Source organism: Notolepis coatsorum, assembly GCF_963971535.1.
Source record: "Notolepis coatsorum genome assembly, chromosome: 10".
Taxonomy (NCBI): domain Eukaryota; kingdom Metazoa; phylum Chordata; class Actinopteri; order Aulopiformes; family Paralepididae; genus Notolepis; species Notolepis coatsorum.
In genome coordinates, this window is record NC_140174.1 from 32,288,080 (window position 1) to 32,304,810 (window position 16,731).

At 43.5% G+C, this 16,731-nt stretch overlaps 1 protein-coding gene across 1 annotated transcript in view; it reads right to left on the reverse strand.

Annotated features, from left to right (window-relative positions):
- Nucleotides 1–16,731, reverse strand: part of myof (myoferlin) — a 116,225-nt gene that overhangs the window by 38,462 nt on the left and 61,032 nt on the right. The window contains 6 exon segments of the mRNA XM_084323490.1: nucleotides 3,610–3,711; nucleotides 6,373–6,531; nucleotides 9,976–10,157; nucleotides 10,371–10,448; nucleotides 10,660–10,750; nucleotides 13,608–13,778. Coding sequence (XP_084179616.1) covers nucleotides 3,610–3,711; nucleotides 6,373–6,531; nucleotides 9,976–10,157; nucleotides 10,371–10,448; nucleotides 10,660–10,750; nucleotides 13,608–13,778 — 783 coding nt within the window.

Sequence of the window (16,731 nt, forward strand, 5' to 3'; positions counted from 1 at the left end):
TTGCCTCGTACCAGCTAGTGTGCTTATCCAGGCTGGGCAGCTTAACCTGGCGCCTTCATCCGAGGAGCCCTAGACGAGGACCGTGTGGACATGTACACTGGATAACCTACCCGACGACCACATAGCCCTTTTCGGCTGGATTATATTTGCTTTGGTCCTGTAACTGATGGAGCGGAGAATCGTCTACACCCACAATTGTGTGGGATTTACCCTGTGAGGAGCAACGTCGAGCCCGCCTCTAAGACGCCTGAGGCTGGCTAGCTTTCTTCTATGCGGAGCTGCATGCCGGAGAATAGCTGTTATTCGTCTGCGGATCAAGAGATTATTGCACCGTCTCCTGTACCTGGAGTCTCCTTATTCTTCGTTGACCCAGACTTTGCTACCGACAAATCCTCTCCCCTTGCTGGCCTACAACCGGAGGGACCCTACTAGTATCTCCCGCTGCCCTACTAGTGTACCATAGATATAATTCCTAAGATACAGGTGGTATTCATTATCTCCTGCGTAATATTATAATGGACTTATGCTCTTGACTTACTCACGCACATTCTTCGCCTTACAAGCGCGACTCTAAGTAAAGTAATGTAATCTACTATTATTGCTGCTAATAAATATTATTCTAACCAAGATTTGTGTGGAACCATGTCATTGTGGAAGTGTTCATCACATATACCTGTGTACTGTATGGCCAGTAGTAATGTACATAAGACAGTAGTGGTTTAATGATACCATACTTATTTAATACAGTCAGGGAATTGTACCCCTCAGTTACACTTTTACTTATAGTACGAAAAGAAAAAAAACTTGATTCACATGACAGCAGTGAATACAGTACAGAACTACATAACACAATATAGCATTACTTTGTTTATCCTCATTACTCATTTCTGTATTTCTCTAATGTGTATTTTTTAAGCTGCTTTTTAAATTGTGCCATATGTTTACTCAGTTTGATGTATTCAGGTAAAATATTCCACAACTTCCACAATATTCACAACTTCACAAACAGATATGCACATGCTTTCAGTCCACTTTCAGTTCAATCAGCAGGTGGGTTTTTCCCCATTTTGAGGAATGTAAACTCTTTATCATCTGAATTCTATAGTGTATGATTTATTGAAAATGAATGCTTTAATATCCTATATATGTTGCCGCTGACTCTCCCGACCCAATTACTCAAACAGTATGACAAAGTCATTAATGTTTATCTGTGGGGGGGCAAAAGGCCGCTATTTGGACGGGCCAAAATGTATGCAGCAAAGGAAAATGGCGGCTTATCCCTGCCTAAACTAGACTGGTATCACTATGCATTCTCGCTCTCCCAGCTCTCCAAACTGAATCACTCGTCTGAGGAGGCACCTGCTTGGGTCAAGATGGAGGAGGAAATGATATATCCCTCATCTCTGGAATCCTTCCTGACACAATCAGACAGACCTATACCTTTTAAAAACCCTTTAATGGCATTTATCAGGGAAACTTGGAATCAATCGCACAAAATGACTGGTGATAGCCCATATTTAACTACGAGAGCCTCTATATGGTATAATAAGAAACTAAAGATTGGTAAGAAATCAGTCATATGGGACGATTGGATTAAAAGGGGGATACATGTACTAGGGGATATAGCCGGGGAGGATGGGGTCTTGCCTTTTGAGGATATTAAAGAGGATTTTGATATAGATAATAAAAACTTTTATAAATTCCTACAGATTAGACATTGTATATCGTCATCAATAGGAGGACCAAAGTGTGGCCCGATTACTGCAATTCAAGAAATATTCTATAAAGGATGGCGTAGGAAAGGCGGTGCGTCAAGATTTTATGATGTTATAAGAGAATACAATGCACCCAAATTGGCGGGTCTGAGATTGAGCTGGGAGAACGATGTACGTGAGGATATTACTGAGGAAATGTGGGAGAAACTGGTGTCCAAATGGAGTAAATTCTCTAGGGAGGCGCAATCACAACTTATTTTTTACAAAGTGTTGAACAGAAGCTATTGGACGCCTAGTAAACTGGCCAGACTGAAATTAAGGGACAGTGACATCTGCTGGAGATGTGAGAAGGAGACAGGCACTTTACTGCACATGTTGTACGAATGTGAGAAGGTCCGGAAAATGTGGGATCAAATTGTGATATTCCTAAGTAAGGTCTTGAATGTGAAGATAAATAACGCCCCAATGGCATGTGTTTTGGGTATAGTACCGAAAGGGATTAAACTGCCTAAATACCGGGGAATGTGGTATAGAATGGCCATGATATCAGGATGTAGAATTGCATTACGACATTGGAAATCACCTGTTGATATTACTTTTAAAGAATGGATGGAACTAATGTTCCGGACAGCATCATATGAAAGGGTGACGTATAGAGTCGCAGGGAGAGAGGATATTTTCGCTGAGGTATGGGACAGTTTTCTACACCTGACTGAACGGTCTGGGGACAAATGATTAAGATGGGATTACAATATTATCAAGGATGAATATGAAAAAGGGGATTCGATCTGATGGTACTTGTGCTTTATAATGTATTGTGTATATATGTACATATATTTTATGTCCGGATGGTGTGGAACGGTCACTGTCTCTATCACACTCACATGTGCGCAGGTATAGCCGCATACAAGTATCTAGGATACACATATTCATATGTGTACATAATAGGTTTACACACACTCATATACACAAGGATAAGGTATACACGTCAGGGGCACACATACATGCACATACTCATTTATAGGAAATAGGCATACACATACCTACATATACACATAGTTGAAATATAAGCTTTCACTGACACATAAGGGGGATACACATGTATATAGGAGACACACACATACGTAGCTGAGACGCACATATATATACACATCTGAGATATACACTCACATAGGGGGCAGAGGCACACATGGATACGAAACACACACAAGAGATAGGAGTACAGTCACATACCAGGAAGATGCACACACACACATATGAGGCATGTACACATGCTTACGTGATACACGTACCCACATACATGTGTCGGAGACATGCGTGCATGCAAGTTATCATGCACAACTGCATATGTCTGGGGCGCTTTCTCTCACATGCAATATGGAGAAGGGTGGCATCCCGATAGAGGATGCAGCACATACCTGCTCGAAGGTAGTTCGGTCTACATGCAAGGCATATATATCAGGAATGTATACGCATAATGTATAGTATAGTATGTTTCTTTTTTCGTAAGTCTTTTTTTATTTTCCATGTCAGTTATTAATGTATTTGTATGAGTCCTTTACATGTTTTGTATGTTCTTACAAAAAAGAAAAAGGCAAATCCTGGAAATTGAATATGATGATGTGGAAAGAGATGTTTGGAATGTTGGAGAGATTTGTGCAAAAAAAAAAAAAAAAAAAAAAAAAAAAATTAATGCTTTATCTTTGGTCATTTAATTATTAGATTGAATTTGATCAAACTGAATTAAGATAAGATATTGATCCCGTTGGGGAAATACTATGAATAAGTAAAGTATACAGTATACACAGGTGCAGTACCCTAACTGGCATGATATACGTCATATGTTAGGACCCCAACCTGTGTGTGTGTGTGCACATGTGCGTGTTTACAGTACCTCCACAGCAGTGAGCTGAACCACGGGCCGGATTCCCTGAGGAACCATGAAGAGGTTCTCCGCTCTCTTTGGTGGAACCAGAGGCAGGTCCGTCTCTCCACCCTGGACAGAAAGAGAGTGGAGGGCAATACTTCCTTATTCCATTAACTTTTTCATCACAAGAACACACATCCAGTGAGGTGCTGAATAGAAACGAAGATAACAGGCTTGTAAACGCTCTCCTTTACACCTCGCCGACTGTTCAACAGACAAGAACAACCACCTCTTGTACACCTCTACAACAATGTGGAACGCCCTACCCACAGCCGTAAAAGAATGTGAATCCCTACCCACCTTCAAAACGCCCTCAAAGAGCACCTACGGGAGGCTGCAATTCGAAACTGGCCCCCGTAAATGTCCAAACCATTCATATATGTTAATATCGATTATTGTTTTTACATTTGAAAGCAAGGAGTCCCGGGGGAGCTCCAGTAGCTCACCACGTACCGCGAGTGCTATTTCAGCGCCGTGGACAACCGCGCTCGCGCGGATCTGGGGCTGAGCGCGTTCGAATCCCGGACGGCAGCCGTGCCTTTCCCAGAGTGTCTTTCCCCCCCATCTGAACCCTTTCAGCCTGCTTCTGTCGGTCGAACTTGACCAAGTATGAATGCGAAGAAAAAGCGATAAACGCTAAAAGAACCAGGTGACTGGTCAAAGTTTAAAAAAAAAGAAAGCAAGGAGTCCCAGAATGCCTTGCGCCTAGTAACCAGCGGTGTCCATTTATAGTGATTGAAGTTGATGTTCACAAGGTACAGGGATGAGGAAGGGACTTGATATTCATGGGTGTTTACAATTTTATTTTATTTCTTTCATGTTTTACATATATAGTTTGTTTTTTCTGTTTTGCATATATATATATATATATATATATATATATATATATATATATATGTATATTTTTTTTTTTTTTTTTTATTAGTACACTCATTTGAGTAGTGGGAAAGGGGTAGGATTAAATAAGTGTATACTTCTTCCTACTCCTTTTCGAACATGTAAATTGAGTTATGTTTTGCTTTTGTTTAGTTATTATTTGGTTTGAGTTATGTTTTGATTTTGTTTAGTTATTTATTTTGTTTGTATTCATTTACATGTTCGAAATAAAGATTTCAAATAAAAAATCAAAGTTGCCGACTGGAGCGAGCGCTTGTGAAGTAATGAACTGATGACAAGAACTGTAATGTAACGTGCACCGAAAGAAGCTTCTATATAAAGGACATCGTATTGGAACCCGACGTTTGGACAATCTATTATTTTGGAAAGTAGTTATTCTACATCTATCACACATGTTGAAAATGTATCGATACTCCACCCTAAAAATAAAACAAATGAATTATGTTTATAAGATAAGATAGGATGAGATATTCCTTTATTGATCCCCTTGGGGAAATTCAGGCGTCATAGCAGCATGGGGGAGGGGAGGTACAGATATGGGCAGGGTAATAGTAGAAAGACATAAATAAATAAATACAGGCAATAAAATTTGATCTGAATATAGAAATATGAGAAAAATAAACAGTGTAAACAAGGGTGCAGATGAGGGTCTGTATGCCCTATCGGTTATATTAGACGTTACAATAAATATGGCCATAAAGAATTTCAATCCGAGTATATACTATGAGTACGAGTAAATGTAGACAGTATACACAAGGTACCCTTACTAGCATGATATACACTATACGTTGTAGTCAGTTTTGATGGTTTTCATAATCTCTATAAACCGTTTTGTACAAGTTAATTTGATTTGAGAGTTATTGAGTTAAAGAGTCAAGGTGTGTGATGTCATTATGATGTATATTATTTCAGGAAGTGATAAATACAGCTCAGGGAAATTATGATTTGGGGTTTGGGGTAATTGTACAGAAATGATTCAAGTATACCACACACAGTCTGACCGTTCCTTTGCTCCAACCACTTGGAACTACAGGATACTTTAAAAAATCATGAGCACCTTGCATATTTTAAATCTGTGATTTTGCATCTTTTATTAAAAAGGTGCTATAGATGGGGCGCCCCCAGGTGGCGCACCAGGTACATACGCTCAGCGTAAACCGCAGCGTCCTGGGTTAGAATCCAGCCAAGGACATGTGATGCATGTCTTCCCCCATCTCTCGCTCTCTCCCAAATTTCCAAAAACTGTCCTATCCACAATAAAGCGCAAAATGCCCTAAAAAAACACATAAAAAAAAAGGTGCTATAGATAATATTCAGCCACTAGATGTCGCACTAGATTACCAGCATGTCATTTATCCAATCGGGTGCATTCCACGTGGGGAAATGGGAAGTAGGGAGGGGATACATGCCTGCAACATGTAAACAATAACATCCATTTTGGACCCACAAAAAGTGTTTAAACAATAAATCCACGAATCAATATTTTTATTACGCACCTTTCTAAAAGCTCTGTGGATGTATTTTTTTTATTATTATTTATAAAACAAATAAAAAAGATGACTACATAAAAAAATTATCTATCGCACCTTTATATATGTTTTTATATACTACATATTGTTTTAATTGATAACTTTACTATTCTGAGTCTTAAGTCTCCACATCATTGTAAACGAGGGCTTGTCCTCAATGATTTCTCAAGCTAAAATAAAGGAAATGCATATAATTCACATTTCTCCATTAGAGACCTAGGATGCTTCTAATAATCAAGTCGCTAAGATTGCAGACATGCCCCACGTGGCTCTTTTTCGTCATTTGGAGAACTGAACACCTCACCTTGTCTTTCAGGATGACCTCTGCTGCCACCAGCGCCTCCCCTGCCCTCCGACCCTTCTGCATGATGGGGTGCCACAGCAGCTTGGGCGCCTGGTCCATGCTGGAGTTCAGCTTCACCACCGGCCTGCAGACACTCCGGCCCAGCAGCTCATCCTTCCCCTGCTCGGAGCAACAAGAGATCAGACCAGGTAAACAATATCATGAACTCCGAATATACGCATATGAGCCTGTAGGCAGTGTAATCAAAGGTGCAGATGAGGGTCTGTATGCTATCATATTGTAGTGGGTGCTATGGACATAATTCACCATTGTATTGTTTTGATGTATTGATGGGGCACTGTCACTTTAAGGAGGTTGGTTTTGGGGTTGGGCTTAGAGAAGACACGCTGGTGGGATCATGTCATTGATAAAATGTTTGGTTACTACGAGCGGTCAGAGGCTAGCACGGCATAGATCTGACAGCTGTCACTTGTGCTAAAAATATAATAAACAACACATGGCTTTGTGTTGTCGCAAGATAGAAATTGTGCGTTTCTCCTTTCCGACGATTTCTACATTGGTGACCCCGTTATAAGTTTTGAAGACGCTTCCGCGGCAACATGTCTACGAACGCAGTTTCGCTGAAATTACCTGAGTTCTGGGAGTCGTCAGCCTCGGCATGGTTTGCGCAAACGGAGGCACAGTTCGAGCTGCATGAGATTACCACGGATACCACAAGATATTATTATGTGGTGTCAGCCCTGGGAAGTTCGACAGCCAGCAGAGTGGTGAGCCTTCTCAAGAACCCTCCGGATGCTTTTTGAGCGGCTGAATGAGCATGGACTGATAATCAACCCGGCCAAATGCCAGTTTGGGCAGTCGACCATTGACTTCCTGGGGCACAGAGTCACTAAAGAGGGAGCGGTCCCTCTTCCCATGTAGGTGGAAGCTGTGATGAATTTTCCCCGGCGGCCCACGGTTAGGTCACTGCAGGAGTTTCTCGGAATGATCAACTTTTATCACCGCTTTATTCCCCAGGCGGCTCGGATTATGCAGCCTTTGTATGAGGCCCTTAGGGCTAAAGCGCCAAAACATGCTGTCGACTGGTCTGCAGAGAGAGACAAAGCTTTTCTGGATGCCAAGGCTGCCCTAGCCAACGCCACCATGCTGGCACATCCTTCCTTTAAGGCCCCGATCTCCATCACCACCGACGCCTCAGATTTTGCCGTGGGCGCAGTGTTTGAACAGTGGGTAGGCGGGGCTTGGCAGCCGCTCGCTTTTTTCAGCCGCCAGTTAAGCCCCAGCGAGCGGAGGTATAGCACCTTCGATCGGGAGCTCCTCGGCCTCTACCTTGCCATCCGCCATTTTCGTTTCCTGCTGGAGGCCCGCCAGTTCACGGCCTTCGTGGATCACAAGCCGCTGACGTTCGCCATGGCCAAGGTGTCTGAGCCATGGTCCGCCCGTCAACAGCGACAGCTCTCATATGTCTCAGAGTTCACTACTGACATTCAACATGTGGCGGGTAAAGCAAACCTTGTCGCAGACTGCCTCTCCCGGGCTGTAGCGGGCGCCATCCACTTGGGGCTGGATTACACCGGCATGGCGGCGGACCAGGCTAGCGACCCTGAAGTGCAAGATTTCAGGTCAGCCACCTCAAGCCTGCGGTTAGAGGATGTGGTTTTTGACAGCGCTGGCACCACACTCCTGTGTGATGTCTCTATGGGACAGCCCCGCCCCATCGTTCCCACAGGATGGAGGCGGCGTGTTTATGACGCTGTCCACGGCCTCTCCCACCCGGGAAAGAAACCTACGCAGAGACTAGTGTCCGCCAAGTTTGTCTGGCCTGGGCTTAGGAAAGATGTGAGAGACTGGGCTGACTCCCGTTTGGAGTGCCAGCGCGCTAAAGTGTACCGTCACACCAAGGCCCCCCTGCAGCACTTCCCTGTACCTGAAAGGAGGTTCGACCACGTGAACGTTGACCTAGTGGGCCCCCTGCCCCCCTCACACGGCTTCAGTTACCTCTTTACTATGGTAGACAGGACTACCCGTTGGCCAGAGGCAGTTCCACTGTCAGTCACGACGTCCACCGAGGTGGCCAGGGCCTTTATTGGAACCTGGGTCGCCCGGTTTGGCACTCCAGCCGACCTCTCTTCAGACCGGGGCCCACAGTTCACGTCCGAGCTCTGGAACACGGTCGCCAAGAGCCTGGGCATGAATCTACACCGGACTACATCATACCACCCGCAGGCCAATGGGTTATGCGAGCGCTTTCACCGCTCAATGAAAGCAGCACTTCGGGCCAGCCTTACTGACAGCGGCTGGGTCGACCGGCTCCCGTGGGTCATGCTTGGTCTCAGGATGGCCCCCAAGGAAGACCTTCAGACCTCCTCGGCCGAGCTGGTTTACGGTCAGCCTCTGCGGGTACCAGGGGATTTCATCCCTAACATTACTGCCCCCTGGTCTGCAGCCCAGCAGCGGACAGCACTTCTGGAGAAGGCTAAGGTATTCACACCGGTCCCCACCTCACAGCACGGCCTCCCCCGGTCGCACGTCCCTACAAGTCTGCAGTCAGCGGAATATGTTTTCATCCGTCACGATGCCCATCGGGACCCCTTGCAACCTCCATACGACGGCCCGTTCCGTGTCCAGGAGGCTGGAGACAAGTACTTTGTCGTGGACATGGGCGGGAAGCTGGAACACATTTCCATAGACCGCCTTAAACCGGTTCATGTGGACATGGGCAAACCTGTTGGACTGGCCCAGACCCCACGGCGGGGACGACCCCCTACCTTGCCCCGTTTTCCGAGTAAGGCCCACAAGACCCCCTCGCCACCTATCCAGTGCCCGAGTGGCCGTAGGGTTTTCCCTACAGAGGCGCCGGCCTCTACAGGGGTCAGGCGGAGCCGTTATGGCAGAGTTCTCCGCCCTCCTGTTCATTGACTTCTTTTGTTATGATGAATTCTGGGGGGACGTATGTAGTGGGTGCTATGGACATAATTTACCATTGTATTGTTTTGATTTCTACAATATACTAGATCAGTTATATTATACATTACAATAAATATGGTTACAATAAACACTAGAATCTAAATATATACTACAAATAAGAAAAGTATACACAGGTGCAGTATTGATTGATTGAAAACTTTCATTAACAGATTGCAGTGATCAGACATTTCCTGTTAGTTCTCCGGCTGCTGGCAGCGGTCCCTGCCCACTGTTGGTATGAAGGACTGGCCGAGGTGGTTAGTGGTGTGTCATCCAAACTGGAATATTTACTAATAGTTAGTTTGAGGGATGGTTAAGTTTGTGTTCCAACACCCTCAGCTCAAGAAAGGTGTTTGAGATAATGAATGTTATTGGAGATATTTCCGTCTTTCACAGGAATCCTCTGCATTTCCTACACAAATCCACCAGGTGGTGCCATAGCAGAGTCTTTCAAGGGACTTCATAAAGCTTTGAAAACAATGCTCCAAAAGCTCTGAGCACTTCAAATAATAACCACGCCAAATCACATTCCCAGAGATGACGGATAGATACTGTATATATATATATATATATATATATATATATATATATATATATATATATATATATATATATATATATCCCCCCACTACCTACCACTTGGTCGTGGTCGTAGAACTCCAGCACCACGTCGGGGGGGCAGAGAGCCAGGTTCTGGGGGTCCCCGTAGATCTCCACATCGTTGAAGATCAGGGTCTGGTCCCAGGTTGGGTTCAGCGTGGCCTGCAGCTTCTCCGTCGTCTTGCTGACGTGCAGGAAGGACACGTGGGCATACGGATCTGTGACAGAGGGTAGGAGTTTAAGGGTAGAGACGTCCATTCAGGAGGAAACGTTTGCAAATATGTGATAAGGTATTGATCTCATTTTAATGATATTATTCCAGGGACACTGTCTTTGATAGTTTAAATATCTGAATATGTTTGACCAGGAGTTTACCAGAGAAGCTGTCTTTGATAGTTTAAATATCTGAATATGTTTGACCAGGAGTTTACCAGAGAAGCTGTCTTTGTCCATGGACGCCAGGTTCCTGGCCTGATAGACATAGACGCGGACATGGTAGATGTAGGATTCTGGAGAGAAACAACACAAGACATTAAAAGATATCTGTAGTAGATCAAACATTCCAAAGGTGTGTCACACGTCTGGCTCCAGTTTCCTGTATTGAGGTGGATGCGTTTACATGCACGTGTATGCATGTATGTGCATGTTTGCACAGGTGTCAATGTGTTAAACAAAAGGTGCTATACAAATAAAGTTTATTATTATTAATGCGTGACTCACTGTCAAAAGAGCAGGACACAGTGGGTGTGTTGGCACCAAAGAGCTTAGTTGCATCCATCTTGCTTTTCTCCCCCTCCTCTGTATCAACGCCCTGTGGAGGAAACAAAACACCACAACAATCACATATCAATCACAACAACAATCGCATATCAATAACAACAACACCACAACAACCACATAAATAAAAAAAACACCACAACAATCACAACACAACAATCACGTATCAATCACAACAACACAATAATCACATATCAATCACAACAACACAACAACAAAACAACCACATCAATCACGTCAATCTTTTGTCCCCTCGGCTATCAGACTTTTAAACACAGACGGTAGTCATTTTAAGTAGCCTTTTGCACTTGGTTGTCTGTTTTTACTTTTACTGCTGGATTGTGCATCACATGGAGTGTTTCTCTTTTTATTTGCCGTGCTGTCGTTGAGATGTTTTGTTGTTTGTTTGTCTTTGTTGCTTGTTGGTGAAGCTGCAAATATGAATTGCCCCACGCGGGATCAATAAAGTTGTCCGAATCTGAATCCACAACAACACAACAATCACATATCAATCACAACAACAACACAACAATCACATATGACCGTTTTACTAAATCAGACCTGCATAGATGCTTTCAATATATAACATGCGTTTCTTTTCTATTATTATTCAAAAGTAGGTTACTTGATTACTTGATCTTGCAAATGAGGTTTGTATATTTTAGAATCTTTGGTTACGTGAGACTGCAATTCGAAACTGGCCCCTACAAATGTCCTAACCTAGTTGTACAGTAAATGACCAAGTAAGGCTTTGTCAATATTCCAATGTACAGTGTAAAATGTGTGCGTGTCCCCTTCCCAACCCCCCCCCCCCCACCTCCAATGTACAGCCCTCACCCAACCCACCCAACCCCACCCCACCCAACCAATCTCCTCCAATGTACAGTTTCTATGCCAAATGTATATACACTCCTTTTCTGGACACTTTTGTATCACAAACAGTACTGTATTTGCAAATCTGATATGTCATAAATGTATAGATGTAGCAGTACTGTCTATCTGTATGTCATGTATGTCATATATGTTATGATGAATTGAAAATGGGGGACCCTGATGTAAACAAGACGAAAGTCTTTCTCTGGTCTGCATCCCCTTAACAATTGTATGTATTGAGCTGTACTGTACTGTACCCATTCTGCAATCTGTTAATAAACTTTTCAATCAATCAATCAATCAATCATTGGCAAGAAAGTTACTCCTCCTTGCTATGAAAGGAAACCATGAATAGCAATCGTGATTGTTAATATAACATAATATATATCTTATACAATGGGGAAAATAAGTATTGAACACATCAGCATTTTGTCCCGTAAATATATTTCCAATGTGGCCATTCAAGTGAAATTTTCACCAGACTTTGGTATTAACTCAGGGAATCCAGACAAAATCTAAACATTAAAGTCCATACATAAATAAAGTTGTGTGTAATAAAGTGGAATGACAAAAAGTATTGAACACACCAACTGAAATTAATTCAATACTTAGTGGAGAAGCCTTTGTTTGTAATGACAGCTCCAAGGATGCTTTCTGTATGATGTAACTAATCAACCGCAGTATTCAGGTGTGATTTTGGCCCATTCCTCTACAGAGATTGTCTTTAAATCTTGAAGATTGCGGCGGGGCCTCTTGTGAATCTGGATCTTCAGATGCTTCCACAAATGTTCAATTGGGTTTAAGTCAGGTGATTGACTGGGCCATTCCAACAAGTTGATTTTCTTTCTCTGAAATCAACTGCAAGTTTCCTTTGCTGTATGCTTTGGATTGTTGTCATGGTGGAAGGTCCACCCACGTGTCATGCTCAGCATCCTGGTGGATGGCAGCAGGTTCATCTCAAGAATCTCTCTGTACATGGCTCCATTCATTGTTCCTTCAATGATATGAAGTCTGCCAGTACCAGGAGAGGAGAAGCAGCCCCACACCATGATACTTCCACCTCCAAACTTCACTGTTGGAAGTGTTATTCGGGTAATGTGCACTGCCATTTCTCCTCCAAACATGGTGTGTTGTGCGACAGCCAGAAAGTAACATTTTGGTCTCATCTGACCAGAGTACATGCTCCCAGTAATTCACTGGCTTGTCCAAATGTTGTTAGGCAAACTTTAAACAAGCTTCAAAAAAAGTAGTGGAGTCTTGCAGGCTGAGTGCGCACAGAGTCCATGGCGGTGGAGTGCATTGCCTATGGTCCTTTCTGTCACAGTTGTACCTGCTGCCTCCAAGTCTTTCTGGAGCTCTTTCCTAGTGGTCCATGGCTCTCTGGCTACTCTTCTAAGTATCCTTCTGACTCCCTGATCAGAAATGTTGCGAGGAGCACCTGTGCATGGCCGGTTGATGATGGAGTGATGTTGCTTCCACTTATGGATAATGCCCCCAATGGTGCTTACTGGAAGATTCTGAATTGTGAAATAAGTCTTTAGCCAATTCTATTTTCATGATTTGCAACCATCCGTTTGTGAAGGTCTTGAGAGCTCTTTGCTTTTACCCATCATTTGATGTTTCTTGTGTGGCACCTTGGTAACAAAAAAAACATTTTATAGCCCATCAATATATTATAACCCAGTTGACATTATTAGCACAGATAGGAGGTAGAGTTGCCTCCTAATTAGTTTTGGTTTTCAGCTAGTTCCTTGCCTTTCCTTGCTGTGGTCTACTGCTTTTTCTTAGTGTGTCCAATACTTTTTCCCTGTTTCATTCCACTTTATTACACATAACTTTATTTACATATGGACTTTAATGTTTAGATTTCTTGTCTGGATTTCTTGAGTTAATACAAACGTCTGGTGCAAATTTCGCTTGAATACGCTGATTGGAAATACATTTACTGAACAAAATGTTGATGTGTTCAATACTTATTTCCCCCATTGTATAAGTCATGAATTAAGCCAACTACCCACCAGCCCGCCCTCCAGCTTGAAGATGGCCGAGGCTCCGAGCCGGTCCTCTGGAGCCATCTTCCTCCTCCAGCGCCGCCGCCGGAATGTGTCCGATGAGCGCTCCTTCCTGTGGAACTTCCACCCAATCAGAGAGGAGAACTCCCAGCCTTCAGGGTCCCCTTGGTCCCGCCTCTGTGACCAAAACATACAAAACAGCATCCCATGAGAATTCACTGCCAGGTTAAAATTCACAGCCGAGAGAAAGATAATGAATGAATGATCGCCAGGCACTTGTCCCTTTTCTTAGTTCACCAAGTATTCTTATAAAATATATAATTCAGAGACAGATCACACCACATTATCACAAGACATGAGTACACAGTACTCACACAGTAGTAGTTTACACAGAAATGCATCTTCCCTATCCAGCAATCATGACATTACACAAAACTCAAATATGTTGTAAATCATAGGCGTAGCTTTAGGGACCCCTCAATATTCAGAAGAGGGAGAATTGCCCCCCTCAAAAAATATAGCTAATATGAAAGACAACCCCCCCCAAAAGAGGTAAGAAATAATGGGGTCAAAACATTTATTATATATCCTTCTTACCTGTAACTATATATTAACCAACTATTTCAGACGCCCCTACAGGACCATTGATTGAAAACTTTATTAACAGATTGCAGAATGGGTACAATACAGTACAGCTCAATACACACAATTGTTAAGGGGATGCAGACCAGAGAAAGACTTTCGTCTTGTTTACATCAGGGTCCCCCATTTTCAATTCATCATAACATATATGACATACACGACATACAGATAGACAGTACTGCTACATCTATACATTTATGACATGCCAGATTTACAAATACAGTACCGTTTGTGATACAAAAAGGGTCTAAAAAAGAGAGTATATACATTTGACGTAGAAACTGTACATTGGAGGAGTTTGGGTGGGGGGGGTGGGGGGGGGACTGTACATTGGAGGTGGTGGGGTGGGGGGGGGGGGGGGTAGGCGGGATGGGGGAAACTGTACCACTGTACAAGCAAAACTGTACATTGGAATATCGACGAAACCTTACTTGGTCCAAAGAAGAGGGTTTGATTGATTGATTGAAAACTTTATTAACAGATTGCAGAATGGGTACAATACAGTACAGCTCAATACACACAATTGTTAAGGGGATGCAGACCAGAGAAAGACTTTCGTCTTGTTTACATCAGGGTCCCCCATTTTCAATTCATCAGGACATATATGACATACATGACATACAGATAGTCAGTACTGCTACATCTATACATTTATGACATACCAGATTTGCAAATACAGTACTGTTTGTGATACAGAAGGAGTCAGGAAAAGGGAGTATATACATTTGACGTAGAAACTGTACATTGGAGGAGGTTGGGTGGGGGGGGTTGGGTACACTGGGATATTTACAACCATACTGGGTAATCTACATTGGAGGTGGTTGGGGGGGGGGGGGGGGGCACACTGTATATACAAGCAAAACTGTACATTGAGGGGGGGGGGGGGGAGAGACACTGTACAAACAAACAAAATTGTACATTGGACTATTGACAAAACCATACTAGGTAAATTACTGTACATTGGAGGGGGTTGGGTTAGGATATTTACAGGGGCCAGTGTTGAATTGCAGTCTCCCGTAGGTGTCCCTTGAGAGAGGTTTTGAAAGTGGGTAGTGATCCACATTCCTTTACAGCTTTGGGTAGGGCGTTCCACATTGATGTGGCATAATTGCGAAACGTGTTTAGTCCCTTATTTGAGCCGAATCTGGGTTTAACATGATTTGTGGAACTCCCTCTGGTGTTGTGATCGTGGTATTCACTGACCTTTGGGAAGTATTTTGACATGTACATGGGTACCTTGGTCGTGTAGTGTATCTTGTAGACCAGGCCCATTGCAAGTTGCTGTACTCTGTCGTCTACTCTAAGCCATCCTAGGTTGTCAAAGTGGGCAGGGGTGAGGTGGGTTCTAGGAGTAAGGTCAAGCAGTAGCCTGACCAGTTTGTTTTGAGATGTTTGTAATTTTGTTTTTAGCGCCTTTGAGGTGCTTTGGTACCATGAGGTGCAAGCATAGTCGTAGTACCCCTGAATGAGTGCTCCTGCCAGAGTCTTCAGGGTATTCTTGTTTACCAGAGAGGAGATCCGGTACAAGAATCGAGTTCGTTGGTTGACTTTTTTTATTACATTGGATGCCATTTTGTCACAGGAGAGATTAGCCTCTAGGATGGAACCCAGGTAGGTAATTTCATCTTTCCTTGTGACAATATTGTCACCCACTGTAACTGAGAAGCCGTCGGTCTTGCTGAGTTTGTTATTTGAACCGAAGAGAATGGACTCTGTTTTGCCCATGTGTAATGATAGTTTGTTATCAGCGAGCCATATGCAGATTCTGCCTAGTTCCGAGCTGAGGGTTTTTTCAACCTGTAACTTGTTCTTGTCAGAGACCAGCAGGGCTGAGTCGTCCGCAAACAGGAACAAGTTGCAGTCACAAGCTGACGACATGTCATTTGCATAAATTAGGAACAGTAGCGGTCCTAGTATGCTTCCTTGTGGAACACCACAGCTCACTGTGAGGGGGGGGGGGGATAGGGTACCGTTTACCTCCACCATCTGTTCCCTCCCCTCAAGGTAGGATTGCATCCAGCTCACTGATAGACTATCAAAACCAATTGCTTTTAGCTTGTCTCGTGCGTGTATTATGGAGTTAGGACATCTACTGTACATTTACAGGGGCCAGTTTCGAATTGCAGTCTCCCGTAGGTGCTCTTTGAGAGTGGTTTTGAAAGTGGGTAGTGATTCACATTCCTTTACAGCTTTGGGTAGGGCGTTCCACATTGATGTGGGATCATTGCGAAACGTGTTTAGTCCCTTGTTTGAGCCAAATCTGGGTTTAACATGATTTGTGGAGCTCCCTCTGGTGTTGTGGTCATGGTATTCACTGACCTTTGGGAAGTATTTTGACATGTACATGGGTACCTTAGTCGTGTAGTGTATCTTGTAGACCAGGCCCATTGCAAGTTGCTGTACTCTTGCTGTACCATACCATCTCAACCTCTCACACACATTCAATCAGTGGCTTCTAGCTAGCCCATATACGTAAATAAAGACATTT